Source organism: Ischnura elegans, chromosome 2 (genome assembly GCF_921293095.1).
Source record: "Ischnura elegans chromosome 2, ioIscEleg1.1, whole genome shotgun sequence".
NCBI lineage: Eukaryota > Metazoa > Arthropoda > Insecta > Odonata > Coenagrionidae > Ischnura > Ischnura elegans.
In genome coordinates, this window is record NC_060247.1 from 110,838,405 (window position 1) to 110,856,423 (window position 18,019).

The 18,019-nt window shown below is 37.6% G+C and overlaps 1 protein-coding gene across 1 annotated transcript; it reads left to right on the top strand.

The window, feature by feature from the left end:
- The first annotated feature begins 73 nt into the window (after positions 1 to 73).
- Positions 74 to 16,578, top strand: LOC124154403. The gene is made up of 6 exons (XM_046528106.1): positions 74 to 256; positions 2,279 to 2,370; positions 8,013 to 8,128; positions 10,632 to 10,780; positions 15,273 to 15,420; positions 16,236 to 16,578. The coding sequence occupies exons 1-6, from the start codon at positions 202 to 204 to the stop codon at positions 16,369 to 16,371; spliced, it is 696 nt and encodes a 231-aa protein (XP_046384062.1). The 5' UTR covers positions 74 to 201; the 3' UTR covers positions 16,372 to 16,578.
- Positions 16,579 to 18,019: the final 1,441 nt, after the last annotated feature.

The window sequence follows — 18,019 nt, forward strand, 5'->3', positions numbered from 1 at the left end:
ATCTCCGTCACGTCCAAAGGATCGTGACCCCCTTAGTGATAGTGGAAAATGGGTTGGCAATATTTTCCTAATGAATTACTTCGATTGAGTTTCGTGATCTGAAAAGAACAGTGCTTGTGTATCTTAGTACAACAGCTCGTTGAAATTCTGTGAACATATTTTTCCGCGGGAAATACTCTTCTTTGTAATATTTCTGTCACGATGAAGTTACTCAATACCTTCTCTACGTCTTCAGTCATGTCAGTACTCATTTTGGGTGAGTTATTTTTAAATATTTTACTTTTTTCCGTCAAAAATATGGTTTTGAACATTCTTGAAACGTTGTTGAAATTATTCGGTGATAATTATTTATTCTACCAATGGTAATTTAATGTGTGTGATCTAGGAATTCATTCAATATTCTCAGGCGTAATGTTTAGGCGCATTGGGTTCATAGGATACCCCTCGTTTGGGTTTCTTTAACGAATAATCTATTCAAGATAGTATTTATACGCATAGAAATCAAAATCACCTCCAACGACACTTAGGTGCGAAAAGGCATCGGAAAATTTTCTGTAGATAAGAAGCTCGATCAGTGAGTTCGGTACCCCATTTTATGATCTCGATGTTTAGACTTGTAAATCGTAGTCTTTTCAGTGGCGAATGTGAACGAAATGGACCAAGGGAGCCCCTGAACGGGGATCTTGTAAGCCAATAATATGTAATGATGCTACACCGTGTAAATAGAACATAAGTATTGATATCATGAAGTATTCAGACATATCTTTATCATTCAGTATTATTGGTTGAATATAGTGGTAGAATACCTACTTATTATACAAGAATGCTTTTAATATATTGTGTTCCCCAAAGTTATTCTCGCATGCGATTATGAAAGTGAGTTTTAGTCCAATTATAGGCACGGTCTCATCGCGCATCCTCGGACCATTTCAAACTGCCACTAAAATGCTATCTTAATATTCATAGTCTTCGCAATCTCGGCCTTTTTTTCGTTATAAGTTATTAAGGAATAGAATAATGAGACTGGAAACGTGAATTTTTCTGCTAAAATAATTAATACTATATCCATAACAAAGATCAAAACTATTGCTTCTGGTATCTTCTTTTAGTACCACATAATAATTGAAGTCTCCATCTTGGAAAAAATATGCAAATTTTGATTGAGCATATGACATCAAAAGGGTGCATGAAGTTATCTCAATTCCCGGGCTATTCCGCGGTTATTTTCTTGAGGAATTTTGCCACTAAAAATGTAGTTGATGCCTGACTAAATAATTATCATAACAAATAAAATTTGTGTCTGAATTCCTGTATATATCCTCGCATTTTAAGTATTTATTTATATATATAAATTTATACATGTATATCGACGTGACCTACGATTTTATATTCTTAGTCTATATCAATTCTTTAAACTGATAAACGAAATTAAATAATTTAATTTCACGAACACAACAGTACCAATGGACAATCCTTTAAACACGGCTTGCGGGTGAATGCTGATTTAGATGTAGAGCAATTGGGTCATTGATAGCGAAGAGATCAGGGGTTTGCCTTGTTTTCATCGACTTCATTGATTTAAAATGATATGATCAATTCTTTTCCCGTAAAACAGTTAGGCATACATCAAGCTTCCCCGTATAAAAACTGCGCTTTAATGGAACGAAAAATGCAGGAGCGGTAAGTGCTCAATGGTGGGCTCAACGAGATTTTACCCACGAAAAAGGGGTACTTTTCATAGAAAACAATTAACCACAAGATACAACTCGAAGCAGGGAATCTTTTTGTCTATAACTCGACGTAGAAATAAAACGTCACTCCTATGCTTTTAGTCGTATTGAAAATGGTTCTGCAGCTTAAACGATAGTGCTCCTTAGGCTAATAGGTCTAGTTTTCCTTCCAGACAATAAGTAAGGTAACGTTCTCTCGGTACCTTTATCCGGTTAATTCGCCCGTAAAGCGAACAATATTTCTTCACGCCGCTGGCAAGTCTGATGTTACTTTCTTGGATAGCCTTGTGCTTTAATGAGCATATCTCAAAACCACGTGCATAAATTTCATGCATGCTTTTCCATTGCATTATACTTACTTATATAAGCAATTTTTGAATCTTCTCAATGCTAGGTACCGTTGACCATCCACGTAATTATGTACCTATATATCTTGCAGTGAATTTCAGTTTGAGGAAACTAAAGCATGCGCCTAAATACCGCTGAAAATCATGACGGTTAAAAATTTTCTGTCATTCATTCAAGCGTCATTTTCTTTTCATTTTCAGGTATCTGCTTGATAACTACATTTGCCGCTGCTTTTTCACGTTTGACTTATGAGCCTGGAGAGCATTATGAAGAATGCCATAATAATATTCGCGTAGGTACTTACTAAATGAGTCATTTCACTTAAGATTGATTCATTATAATGCTCGTGAAAAATATATCTTGGTTTACTCTTGGTCTACTGATATCAAAGGTGAATCGACCGCGATTAACACTAAAAAAAATGCAATACTGGTGGTCAATCACCGCGCAAATCAGTATGAAGCCTATCCGGGAACTTCAAATATGACAACCATGTAATTTAAATAGGAAAATCTCGTAATATCTCGTAATAAATTCGCCTCTGTGAAAGTGTGCATTGTCGCGGGGCAATTTGCGTCTTTGAGGTTTATTTTAAGTAAGAGGAACAATAAAAACATTTCCTTATTTGAAAAGTTTGGAAATATTTTTTCATCATAGCATACGTAACTTCAATATTTATGTGGTATTCTACACCTTGGAAATTAAAATCTACCTTTCAGCCATTTAAAAAATCAAGGGATGGGTAAAATTTAATTTTATAAAGCTATTTGCAATGCAAATATGTTCTATCATTTGAAAAACAATTTAGTGAACCAATCATATTTTTTGCCGGTGACGGGATGAGGAAGATTGAAGAAGATGATATTGCGTCTCTGTGGAGATTCGGCAGAATTTCATACAAATGCTTAAAGTTCAGTATTCTACCTTTTTTGATCAAATACTACCTAAGTCTACTTAACCCTTTGAAGCTCGATCCCCAGAAAACCTCTGTAACTACTGTAACTATATTTCCTATCAGGGCCTCGAGCCCGAGTAGACCTCGGGCAGCCGTATTTGATTCCGTAGAAAAATATTCCTTGCATTTTTCTCGAGCCCCAACTACGTAGCCTGTTTCGTTAGCTATTTGGTCTTTTTGAACGGAAATTACTGGCATTAAGCAACTCCTAAATATATTTACTTCTAAATGTACTGAATTTTACATAAAAAAACATAAAAAATCTGGGTTTCACGCAACCTGCACATGAAAATACCACGGGCTTCAAAGTGTTAATCTAACCAGAAGATATTAATATGATCGCTGTAAGTCTTAAGCAGTTAATACCATTCATGATTGCTGGTGTGTAGAGCGTTTTTCATGACCAGGTGCATGCATCATGAATGGGTGAATCACGTAATCGATAAAAACTGGAGCTGCTGAAATAATTTCTACCAAATTTAAATAGATAACCATATTATTCTTTAGATAAACTTTAAACTTTTGCATCATTACCTTGAATGCTTTATTTATCACTGTTTATTGCCAAAATAATTATAGGTATTATTATAGTATTCTACTGGTTAAGGTAGGTTTCCATGGAGTACTAATGAAGTATCCTGGGAGCCTACCTGCCCTTCAAGCACTGCCCTCTTAAATTCGCTGTTAGGACTACTCCCCTTATTTTTAAAGTTTTCGAATTTTTTTAGGACGCCCCCCAGATTTGTTCCATTTGGCTAGAAAATAAATCGTGTAATTTATTTTTGCAATTGGATACCGGGAAAACGTGCCACATCGCACTTTTTAAAGTTTAAAGTTTGGTATTTTTTGTGTTTTTCGGACATAACTAAAAATGAAGTCACTCTAGGATTATTCTATCACTTTTCGGTTTTTTACAACGACTCGTTAGACATTTGTAGTGTATCGACTCAAATGCCTTTCATTTCTGCCATTTGGATCCTGGGACATCGCACCTAGAGTGAGCGCGCGCCACCCAAGACAGACAATTTGGGTGTCACGCGGGTTGCATACGCTCAATATTCGTTTACCATTCGCACCCATCGTAAAACCATATTATTCTTTAGATAAACTTTAAACTTTTGCATCATTACCTTGAATGCTTTATTTATCACTGTTTATTGCCAAAATAATTATAGGTATTATTATAGTATTCTACTGGTTAAGGTAGGTTTCCATGGAGTACTAATGAAGTATTCTGGGAGCCTACCTGCCCTTCAAGCACTGCCCTCCTAAACTCGCTGTTAGGACTACTCCCCTTCATTTTATCACAAATTCCTAATCTCTTCCTTCCTATCCCTCGTTTACCTAACATTCTACCCTCTAACACTGCCTTCAAAATCCACTCCACGCTAAGTATCCCCTCCATCCATACCTTCTGTCTCCTCCTTATCTCATCAAAAATCTCTCTCTCCTCACCCACCATGTCCAGCACTTCGTGTTTCGTCTTTCTTATCGTCCACTTCACCTTCTCCATTCTTCGCCACACCCACATCTCGAATGCCTCGAGTCTTCTCTCGTCCTCCAACCTAAGTGTCCACGTTTTTAACTAACCATATCTTTAAATTCTTTCATAACGATCCTCACAGAAGCTCCATCCTGTTCATGAACGCCTCCTTCCCTAATGCAATTCTCTCCATGATGTCCTTACTACTGTATCCGTTTTCCTCTAACGTTCTGCTTAAATACATTAACTGCTCAACCTGCTCAGGTATTTCACCACCCACTTTTATCTTAAGTCTCATATTCCTCGCTCGTGATGCTTCACAAAACCGGATAATCTTGGTCTTCTTTTGATTAATCCTCATCCCATACTCCTCACAACGCTCGTATAACGCATCCACTAGAGCCAGAAGTCCCCTCACTGACTGGCTAATCAACGCCTGATCATCTGCAAATCTCACTGGTTTGAACATCATTTCTCCTGCTTACACTCCAGCTTCTCACTCATCCCACGCTTCCCTTACCATCGCCTCAGCGTACACGTTAAAGAGCAGCGGCGATAGAGGACAGCCTTGACTCACTCCTCGGCCCATGCCGGCCCACCCAGATTCACCGTCTGCTACCCTCACCTGCGTAGTCTGGGCCATATATAGATTATGAATCAGTCACCTATCCCTCCAAACTATACCTATTCTCTTGAGTATATCCATTAACTTTACCCAGTTCACCCTATTAAATACTTTTTCAAAATCCACGAAAGAGGTGTTCAAGTCCTTGTCATATTCTAAGTTCCTCTCCACGAGGGACCTCATTATTGCTATTGCATCAGAATTTTACTTCCCTTTTATAAAATCAAAGAGATCTCTGTCCAATTACTCGCTTGCCCTCGCCTCCATTCGTCTGTTCAATATCCTCAGAGCCACTTTCGCCTCGTGCGATATTAGGCTAATAGTCCTATAATCTCCGCATTACAGCTTTCTTCTTTTTCGGTAGCGGGATTAGAAGTCTTCACGAAATCCCCGAGCCAATATCCCTCCTCACAGATCCTGCGTACTCGCTCGAATAAACATTTTCTTACTATCCCTCCCTAGAATCTAGCGATTTGATAAATGGATTTTTCTTCCTCATAGGAAAACCCACTAAAATCGCTGGCACATTAATTGCTTATGCTTGGTTTCGCTAATTGTAGGGCCCTCTTCGCTTCTATAGCGTTGGGGTGTTTTTCCCTCGTCCCGTCCCTTCCGTCCCTTTCCTTTCCCAGAGGCGTCGACGGGCTCCTATCGCGGCGGCGCCTCTTTTCCTTTTTCCTTCCTCTCCTCCCCCTCCCCGGGTGATCGGGCGTATGAGCCACGGGCTTGGTTCCCGGCCCCGATGTGTTGTATCCTTCGAAGGGTTCGCCCAGAACCCTCATACTCTCTTTCCCTCCCTAGATTCTTCAGCAGCTCATTTAGCATATTGTCCACGCCCACTTCTCTCTTAGCCTTCATATCACGAGGTGCTCTCTCGATTTCCGCATCTAAGATCCCCGGCCCAGGATTATCCTCCTCCACGGCACTTTACTGTTCTAAAGTGAATCTTTCTGGCCTGTTTCCCCTCATGCTGATTCTCCCGGTATTCCCTCCATCTACTCTGTACATCCTCTCGCTTAGTTAACAACCTTCCCATCTTTAGACTTAATTTTAGACATGGCTTATCCTCTTTTGCCACTCGATTATGACTTAACTTTGGCCAACAAAGCGCCTACCTCTCCTTCCTTCTGAAACTTTTCCATTTCCTCAACTGTCTTTTCCACCAAGCCTCCCTTGCTCTCACATTTTCACGCCGTGGTCGATTATTTAGTTCCCTATACATTATTTTGCCCTGCTAAGTGTCCTCGTTCTTCTACTTCCTTCTCTCCTTCATTTACTTTACCATTGCCTTCGTAATCCACGTGTTCTTTATCCTCCTGCTGTCAGCGTAGCCAATAGACTTATCCGCCTCTTTAACTATTCCCGTTTTTAATATCATCCCACCCTTCCTCTACAGTCTGACTACTTCTAATATCACGGATGTTATTTTCCACTACTTCCTGATATTCTCTCCTGATAGTCCCCTTCAGCGCCTCTACAATCCATTTCCTCGCTTCTAACTTTCCTTTCCTCCTTCCTAGCTTTCATAAGTATTTTGCATCTTACGTTATATTTCATGAGCACTAGATTATGGTGTGAATCCGCATCCGCCGCAGGGAAGCTCCGCGAGTTTTCTAAACCACTGTCTTACCGTAATCTTATCCATCTGATATCTCCTAATATCCCCTGGAATTTTCCATGTTTAGGTACCTTCGCCCTTTATGATGATTGAACCACGTGTTTGTGATGAATAATTTGTTTCTCCTGAAAATTTCTGCTGCCTTCTCTCCCCTGTTCCACCTTCCTAGCATAATATCTCCTGTTTCGTGTCCATCCCTCCCTTCCATGATTGAGCAGTTCCAGTCCCCCATCTATACTAGATTTTTCTTCCCTGGGGTCTCATACACCTCATCTACTTCTTCCTCCCTATGATTGCTAGTGGGCATGTAAACTTGAACCATCACTAGGTTGGGGGTCGCGCATCAATTTCTACCACAATAATCCCTTCGCTTACTTTGTCTATACCTACCACACGCTTACTTATCTTCCCGTTTAATAATAAAGCTACCCCTTGCTGGCTTTCCTCCACACCACTATATATAACCCTATACCCATCACTCCAATAGTCCACACCATCCTTCCAACTCACTTCGCATAATCCTAAGATATCTATCCTCTTTTTATCCATTTCCCTTTTGATATTTTCTTCTTCCCCGCCCTAAACATTGTTCTCACATTCCACGTCCCTACACTTATTGCCGACTTCTTCTCCTCCATTTTCCTGGTCTTCTTTTCTTAAATATTCTATGCTGTTGCTGATGATGGTGATGATAAGTCTCTGCAAGGATTTCGCACGTTGACGACCCCGAGGACCTTGTCAACCTCGCTGCCGTGACCGCCACCCGCCCTTTGTTGACGGGTCCCGTTCGATGAGATTCCGAGGCTCATTTCGTTGTACTCAATGTTTTCAGGGTAGACATAGTTGGTAGGGTTTCCCTCTTCCATTTCAACAGTGTTTTTATGTGACACCATCACGTGGACTACCTTTCGTCTGGCCCTTACCCTTCGACCTATATGGCATGGGTGGCCCTTCCAGCAATAATTTAGAATTAATCCCCCCAGTGCAGCTCCAGAGATCATAGGGACGCGCAATTCTTTCCACCGCGACAAGGTTGTAGCCCAGGGGTAAGGTTACAATTGGTAGTAGTAATTGAATCTCCATAGACGCTTTTATCTAAATTCTTCTTGAATGCTCGCAAAATCTTTAACTCTGGGACTTATCTTAAGAACCACCCTGCACAACCATACCTTTAACTTTGGGAAATTCTAAGGATCACCCTATTGTGTTATTCCTTCTGAAGATTTTTTGAAATGAAACATTTAACTTTCCAGAACTGGACCGTAGAGTATGGCCAGTGCTTTGAGCCCATGTTCACGGAGGAAGCATTGAATGAGACGAGTCGCCTTCACAACGTCACCAATTGCCTCAGGTGTATCCACGTTTGCAGGTGAGTTGCTGTAGTTTTAATTAGTTCTGAGATTTACTAAATACCCAAAGAGCGACCTCTAGGGTGATTGGCAGAAGTATAGCAATATTAGCAGTGCCGGAATGTTCTTTCCTAAATTTTTTTTAGAAATGAAATATTACTGTGCGTTTTTTTATTACAAGCTATTATTTATATTTTATTACAAAATTTTTTGTTTTGGTTACGATTGTCATATATATATAAACAATTTTGGCAATAAAATTGATAAAAATGGTATTTCACCATTATAACTTAATAATGTTAGCCAGTGCCGGAACGGCATTCCGGAGCCATGACACCACCGATGAAGATATGTCCAAAAATGACAAAAATGAATGCATAATTTCAGCACTATTCCACGAGCACTATGCCATGAAAGGTTAATTCTCGTATTTTCAGTTTTCTATTGATTTCTCCAGGATCTTCGAATAAAACAGTGCTTTTCACTGTTGAATCCAACTTGCAAGATATTGTGAATACGTTTCAACACAACTATTTAATCTTACCGGATTATACAGGTAATTATAGATTTGTGGCTTGCACAATAGACCACCTGGGATAAGTGCCCAGGTGGTCTATTGTGCTATTGTGCCCACTGTGCTAAGCACAGCCTTCCCGCACAACTCCATGTGTATATCGATCTAAAGGATTTCCGGTTGATAGAACGCGGTTGGGCACAGCTGTGCATTAACTCGTTCCCGAAAACCAACCTAACGCAGTAAATCTACGTTTGACGAGAAAATTTACGGCGAATATAGTTTATGTTGTCGTAGTGCGACTGAAATGTCACATCTCTAACGAATTTACTCAATTTTCCTGTTTAAGTTAATAAATCTAATCATCTAGGTATCAAAAATGTGAGAGAAACATAGAATTACAATTTTTTAGCAGCACCACTTCCGCGAGGTAACTTCGAAAATAAATGCATGAATGCTTGACACCACTGATTGGCAGAGGGTGACCAATCACCAGCACGTAGCATGAAAGAGAAGAAACACGTAATAGATTAAAAACTAGTGCTGCTGAATTAGTTTCTGCAAATAACATATGTAACTAACCCATCTATTGATAAATTTTAAAACAATATACCCTCAAGGAAATTTACTTTACTAGGTGGACCGGAATGGAACAGAATTTCAAACGCCTGATTATTGAATTTGGTATTGTCATCAGGAGTAAGCGATTAAGTAAAATATCAACCCGATCTGAAAATGAAAAGTGGGTTAACAATCAATTATAACATTTCATTGCTCAAACAGACGATGGAATTTAAGAAAAATCGCGTAAAAAATACGCGGAATTATCCCAAAAAAAAGGAATTTCGTTTTGAAAAAACTCATACATTATATGCTTTTTTTCTACTTTTTTTGGGATTGCGCATGCGCGGCGCATATCAGGAGGCTTATGACACCACTAGTCCACAGCAAGACCTTCATGACTCTTCATGAAAACATTATCATGTTGGTTCCAATATTTTTTCCTATAAACGCGTCTACTGCTTACATGATCTAAGTTAAGTTTATTTGTATTTCACCGGTGGTTGTCATCGGATTTTTCCCATCATTCGCGATACTTGTATTTATGTATAAACTCTGTGTCAGTTAGCCACTTTACTGGTGCGGATATCCTAGAAAATATACTGTATTACTGTAATTGTCAGATTTCCGCTGGCTTTAATAAAATTAAACGCCAGTACAAAAGCAGGCAAATGAGTAGTTTACTCTCGTAAAATTTTATTTTCGGTTGAGCTGGTTGTAAAACGTATCAAGGTGATTGATGATAATTTCTCCCTGGGAAAAGATGTTTGAGTCATGACTTCGCGGAGCGAATTGCGACCAAAAATTTCGCCAAAATAGTAAGCATTGACCCTTATTGGATTGTCAATTTTTTGGTCAAACAGGGCGTGCCGGCCCATTGAAGTGTGGCCCACGGAAGTGTGGCCCATTCCGGCCACACTTCCGTGCCACTCCACGCTCGAAACCAGTGGTGCCCCCGCCAGATATTTACAACCTCCTTGGTTTATCTACGTCACATCGCATTGCGTCAGCCATGTCAAAGACGCCAAATTTGGAATATCAGGCACGCTTCAATTTTTTTATTGTTTTTATCTCTGAAATATCGTAAGTGGAGGTATTATTATATACATATATATTCAGAAAAACTCATATTATAAAAAAAACCTAGGTAATTTTTTCAAAGTAAGTTAGTGGTAGCCTAGTTGTAAGAGCGCTTGGCTGCTGATAGAGGGATTAAGGGTTCATTTCCTGCTCGAGCCTTCTGATCACCCCAAATCAAAATCCTCGAAGTGCGCCGTGGTCCAGGGTAAGGAATTGTCCCACGCCCAGAATTTGTGGCCTTTACAAGCCTTTGGCTTATTCCGGATCAGGCTCTACCCTCACCAAAACAACCTTCGGTTTAAATGAGTGAATGATTGAGTGAGTGAATTTTTTCACTGATATTGTGACTGAATTTTTTTTCTCCGCAGAATGCAGACTGGCATGTTGCGCTGCGCGAATGAGGGTTCTACAAAGATTAAAGAAGCCTCCAACAAGTCAAGAATCATGGTGCCTTTCTTTTTGAAATTGTTTGAAGATATACTGTCGGGCTTGTGCGACGAGAATGGCATTTTAAGTGGTACGTTTTGACATTTAGTGTAAATTAGGCGTTATTAGCGTTAATCTCATCTCTTTATACATGATGCCTTAATGATAAAACTTCCTTTCCTTGGTTATGAGTGAATAACCTTGTGCATTGTTAATGCGACGAAATTAAGTCCTAGTATTTTTTTCAAATGCCAAAGGAAATAATTCATCATCGACATCATCGCTGGTCAATAATTCTAAGATTGGTTTGACACAGCTCTCCACTCAATTCTCCTGTTAGCTAACACTTGCAACATAGATTTTATCCTAGAGATATAATTGGGTTATCTTTGACGTGTATTTGGCGCTGATTTCGAATTTGTGCTTAGAGTCTTTCTATCACGTCTTATCCTAAGAATAGCTTAATGTGTGTTTTTGATTTTGCGAAAGTAGTTATTTAATTCAATTATGCATGCATGAGCATGAGCAGGTGAAAATAAAACTTTCCTACCAAAACATGTTGTCCTACGATGTCATGACTTCCTATTCTGTCAAAACATGTATAAACTTGTTGTCAATGAAATACACTTCAAGGATATGTTCCGGTTGTGCTAAGGAAACTAGACGTGATAGAAACACTCAGTGCCCATTCTCGGAATCGGCACGAAAAACGCCTGTAGGATCACCCAACAACATGTCTAGAACAGAAAAAAAGTTTTTTGTAGACTAGTGTAATCTTTTTACAATCTTTCTCTTTCATATGCTATTATAAGAACATTTTATTCGCGTTCTTCTTTTCCTACACTTGCCATCTACTTGTTCCCGGACGATTGTCTCCATCCATCATGTCCCTAAATATGGCCGATTTTGTGACTCGGTCTCCCTATGTCGGTATTGACGAGGATTCATATCTGGGCCGTATTCTGTAACTCCAAACCGATCGGTGCGGCACCGACGAGAGGACGGGAGATCGTCGGTAGCCGTACCGACAGCAAAAAGGTGTCGGTACGGCCACCGACTAGTGGGTTTCATGAACTCATGCATGCGGTGCGCATTGTACGTTTTATTTTGTTTTTACCTCATCACCGAGTAAATAATGAGGTTTTCTGCAATGTTATCTTTTTCTGCCCCTTCGAATACGCCTCTATAATTCACTGTGTCATCATCTATATTAATTACCTTGACAGAAATATAAGATAATGGTTAATAAACATGAGGTTTGCTAACATATAATGACTTTCTCTCATTTATGTTACCACTTTCACTCGCTTGTAATAGGCTTTATTTCTCTCTATCATCATATATTTGCTCCTTTGACATAAAAAAGATATTATTGATTAAATATAAGTTTTGCCGCAATGTTATCACTTCATATCACTCTGAATAGGCGACTGTTTTTTCACTCAATCAATTGGCGTTTCTCTCGGCATAGAAATAAGATCTTTTTATGTAAGTAAGTATGAAGTATGAAGTTTGCCACAACTGTATCAGTTTCTTTCATTTGTAACAGGCAACTATATTTAATTTCATCGTCAGCAATTGATTCCCTTGACGATAAAAGAAGATATTTGTTGATAAGTATGAGGTTTACCGCAATATTATCATTTTCTCTCACTTGGAATGCGCAACTTATACATATGTATTTCACCCAATCACAATTTCTTTACTTCCTCGTCATTACACTTCTTTTGATTACACCCAGCTCCATATTTTTATAACAATTTCCTAACTTGTTCCTCTAATATGACAATTACATTTGCTTTTGAATCCTACGTTCACGTTCCATTGTATGTTATTTTCGTCTGCTACGGTGCCAATGGCATAACCTTCCGCTGATAACATTTCGACGGAACTTACATAATGACAACTATATTACCAAATCATGAATAAATAGCATTATACGGAACCAATATTTAAAAAAAGAAACTACGATCTCGAGGATAGTTTCAATAATCCATTCCAGCAACAACAATCTCCATCACATACAAACTTTATTGTGATGTTGTAATATTGTTTCCTTCGATTCTGTAGGTACAGCATTACTACCACACATTGTATAAGCATTGTTAACAACTTATCCAATATCGTTTATCTTAATCTAGCAATAAGTCGTAATTTCCGCAAATAAAAAGATTGAGAATGACGACAACAAACTGTGCCAATGAGTCTTCACTTGTTTTTACCCTTCTTTCATGGTGACACGTGAAACTTCGGATGTATTCGGATTTTCCCTGTTTGGGAAGGAGAGGGAACCGTACCGACTGGATTGAAACCGACGTCCTTACAGAATCGCTGAAAGTGCCGTCGCGACTACGTCGCGACGACGCGTCGTCGGTACGGTAACCGTTGTCGGTACGGAATGATGTGCTGTCGGTGGGCTGGGGAGGGAAACCGACCGGTGCGGTACCGACGAAATACAGAATACGGCCCCTGTTATCCTCCTGTAATTCTTAGTACTTCTCCATTCCTTTACCAGGTCGATCTATTTGATCTTTATCATTCTTCTGTAGCACCATATTTCGGAAGCCTACAAACCTTGATTTCTCCGCTGCTGCCATTTCCCATGCCTCTCTTCCGTAGAACAGCATACCCCAATATAGTCTGAGGTTTCAGGCGAGATGTAGTGGAAACGTGACATAATGAAAATGAAAAAGCAGGAGCAATTTCCACAATTTTACATTTATTAAAACGACCGGTTTTGCTTTTCAGCATCATCAGACCTGATGATGCTGAAAAGCGAAACCGGTCGTATTAATAAATGTAAAATTGTGGAAATTGCTCCTGCTTTTTCATTTTCAGCATACCCCAAATATTTTGATAAATTACTTCCTAGCTTCTAAATCCCAGGGTTAATAAAAATTGAAAATGAAATTTGTTTTTACTCGCAAAATGAGGTACATTACAATCTAAAATATTACAATGGATGATTCTCCATTGGACTTTAAATGTGCTGTCTTCCCATGCGCATTTCAGGGATATTACTGAAGTGGTCACTCGCATCACTGGCAGGCCAAGCGATGAGAAATTACGGATAATAAATAAACAAATAAAAATTTGTTATGGTGGAATTCTTGGTACTATTAGACATTGATAAGTAAACAACCAAAATAATACATTTGCATTTTTAAAAAATTTAAAAAGATAATTAAAGAGTGTTAGTAGTATTAGAGAGTAATTACAGTTAATGGATAATGCAAAAATAAGTGGAGTTAATGTGAATACAAAAAAACAGAGAACACAATAATCAATTTCTATTTCATTAATTGTTCAGTGCTGGAATTTATTACGTTGAAACTTTTTTCCTTTGAACTTTGCCAAGGATTTATATGTTTTCAAACTATCCGAGATATGAAAACAACGAAAGAGCTACGTTATATCTCATTTCGGTGGTGTGAGATCAATAGATCCTAAGGATATGTTCTTGTAGACCGTTGTAATACATTTGATTTAAATACAAATTTGTTAAACCAATAAGGCGAACATCCAGACTTCAGAATTTTATAAGTCATAATGATGGTAAAGTACACTTCTCTGTCACGGGCTTTTAGCCATTTGAGTTTTATAAGGGAACCCGGAGCAAAATAGGGCATCAAGTTCAAAACATTAAAGAAACAAGCACGCAATTGTTTAATAAAACTGCCTTAGAGTTTTAATAGGCCTTTTGAAATGTATTGAACACAAAAATACAATAGTATAGCAGAGAAAAATCTGTATTGTATATTATTTCCCAAAAAATATCTCCTTTATAAACATAGAGTTGTTTTTTCAACCTATTATTCTTTTTCCACTTTTTCTTGCTTACCCTTTCCACACCACCCCTTATGCTCCAAGAACATGTTTATGCTTACCTATTAATTGACACTCGAAAATAATATTTAGTAAGCTGCTCAAATATACGAAACTAACGAGCATTAGACGTACTTCAAACGCATATCAAGGATTATTGTAACGCTTAAATATGAGTTACCATAGTTATAAAATCTTCTGAAGTTAGAAAACAACAGCTTAAATTCATACAACTCACAGAATACGTGTTTACTCTCTATTAACTAAGCCAACATGATAGCAGAAGATGAACAATTTAAGGTTTTTCTAACTATTTCCAATACTCTCTGATAGTTGAGACAGTAGGAAGAGATTAGGAATTTTTGATAGAATGAAAGGGAGTACGCCTTATTTTAAATTGAAGAAGGAAGTCCATGAGGGGAGAGGAGACCGTGGGAATACTTCGTGAAGCCCCATGCACACCTATCTAAACCGGTTGAAAACTTTAATAATAATTGCGTTTCGCCATAATTATGCTCACATGCTTGAGTACGAACAAAATTGATGACTTAAAGTTTGACTTGGTGGTAATTTTGAACTTTCATGTTGAAATGGCAAATATATTTTCATGTTTATAAGCCACCAGAAAAGGAAAATATTTCGCCATTTTTCGCAGCCGCAGTGGTGGGAGAAAATTTTCCGTGATATTTTTTTCCTCATCGTACCTTCTATTAAAAAGGGTGGTAAATTTTTCCTCAACTTCGTCCTTTCCTTTCTAGCCCACAATGGAGACGATAAGGACTGCTTCCGTAAAACCTGGGTTGAATGTGTCGATCACATAGATTTCATTGATCATCTTGACATGGTATTTTTCTGTGACTCCGCCAACGAAGAGAAAGATCCCTTCACGAAGCAGTACGTTTGCCTGTGAGTATAGACAAACTTCCTCTAATGCCATATTTTTATCCAATGGTATAATTTCATGCTAAAATTTTTAATTTTTCATGAACTAGAGATTATGCTGGAATTAAGGACTTTAAAATAAGAAATACTTACAAAATATCAAGTAGTCCTTAATGCATGGTAGGTGGCATATCAAAAGTGAAATGCACTGTCATTGAATATTCGCAGAAACAGTAAAAGTTAATGTCTGACAGTAGGAATATTTAGATTTCGTTTGATAAATAAAATATGTCTGAAATCATACATTTATTTTTATCGTTTTTTTTTAATTTCCTCGTGGAAGTGGTGCAGTCAAAAATTTCACAAAAAAATGTATGATGATTTAAAAAATATGTATAAACCGTTCTTTTTTTTTCGAGACGTTCCCACCTTTTAATTTTTTTTAGCCTTAGATTTAAGCCTTTGTTTAAAACAAGCTACCTTCTTGGAATTTTCAGGTTTACAAATAGTACACCTTAGGTAGCATTGAACATCCTGCTTATTTCTCAAATTCTAAAATATTAGCACATTATTTCCTTTGATTTAAGCCCTTATATTTGATAAATATATATTTGGGGAAATATTATGAAAGGTGACTATAGTTTTTTATTGTTTCTTACATAATCACACATTGTGATGAAACAGAAAAACAGATGTAAAAAAACAGAGTAAAATGTGTGGCACGTAGGTACAAGGCAAATTTACTTTGCAAAAAAAATATGAGTTTCATTCAAGTGATAATTGACTTTAATGCTTAAAGTAATTATGTAAAAATATATTTCATTATTTTATTTCAACAGGAGATTATGGGATTTTCATGAATGCATGCAGAGACAAATTAAGAATTGCTATCCAGAACTAATGAGCGCCCAGGAACTTCTAGGAAACAAGATCAGAAACTCTGATTCTTGTATAAAATACTTAAATATTCCATAATTATTGAATAAATATTGTCATTTTAATTAAGGTTATTTCAATCCTTTCTGCCTTCAAATATTTTTATGCTTCACATTATAGATTCAATTTGTGTGCTGAAGAGCAAAACCTGTACCTAGCATGAGCCATAATTAAACACATTGTGTGTCTGGCACCATCGTTCATTACAATGTATATTCTTTGAATAAAAATGAATAATTCGACAAATACCATATATATTATTAGAGAAATTAATGAAATTAATTAGTGTGTTTATTAATAAAATTAATATTTGAAATCGGGAAAACCTGGAAGTTGCCGGCAAGTATTATTCAGAGGTTATGGAGAGATTTGGTATTAATTTGTCGGAAAAACGACCGTATTTGAAGAAGAAGGCTCTGTTCCAGACAATGCATGAGTGCATAAATGTGTATTCAACGTGGAAAAAATTAACAAATTAGGCTACAAACTGATACCCCATCTATCATAACCTCAAGGCTTAGCCCTCTGCGACTTCTTTCTATTTCCAAATCTGAAGAAATGACAGAACCGAAAAAGATTTTGGCTGAACCAAGAGGTTATCACCGAAACGAACGCCTATTTTGAGGGCCTTTCATAAAAGCCATTATGTGGATGGAATTTAAGTAAATGTGAACACAATGGACTAAATTTATCGATCTAAAAGGAGAATGTAATGAAATATACTTTTTCCGAAAATTAAATCTTTTATTCAAAAAGACATGGACAAATCAAACAACCGTAGTAATACGTTCAATAGACGATCTTTCAGAGTATGACAGGATGACCAAAACTTAATATTAATCGCTTAATGTATACAAAAACCCACTTCCCCATGCACAAAACGAAAAGCAGATTACAATAAATAACCACAACCCTCACTGTGACACACCAGCTTAGTAAATTATACAAAATTTCATATTTCAATATCATTTCAGATAAAGGCCTCACAAAATAAAACTGAATTTAAATTTCTTTTTAAGAGTTTAAAGTTCTTCATTACGTAACTTTACACTTACTATGTTAATTGTAACCAATGTTTAATTCATTCTTCCCCTTCATACTCATGTATTGGCATATTCTTGGCACATTGAATTTTATTTTCCTACTTTCCCGACAATCCTGGTGACCCAAAGAACCCTGAGATTCAGAATAACCTCGAAACATTCATTTGGGACCCTTGGCAGCAACCGAGGAATCAAAGCCTGCCTTACCATGGCCAGCTACAAAATACAAACGCGTCTTTCACTACAAATAAAAGTTATCATATGTACGGAGTGTAGTGCGTTATGAATTTACCTACTGAATGATCCATAGTCTCATATAATATTAGTAATCACCAAATCCTCTAAAAAATCCAAGGGAGCCTTTTTTTTAACTAAATTTCTAATTATTAATTGCTTGAAGTCGATTTACATTAAGCAACTTTCTCATGGATCCATTTAGGCAACTTTCTCATGGACCTGGCAACCCTCACATATCTAAATCTATGTCTGGACAAAGTCATCTTCCAAATCCATCCTGTCTGCAATCTGAAGGTGGCAAAAAATATTGCCTAAAATGCAGGTTGTTATTCATGTACTTATTTTTTAGTTAACAAGCTACTCTAAAATCCAACCCATATTCACTAAACGCCAATGAAATACAACGT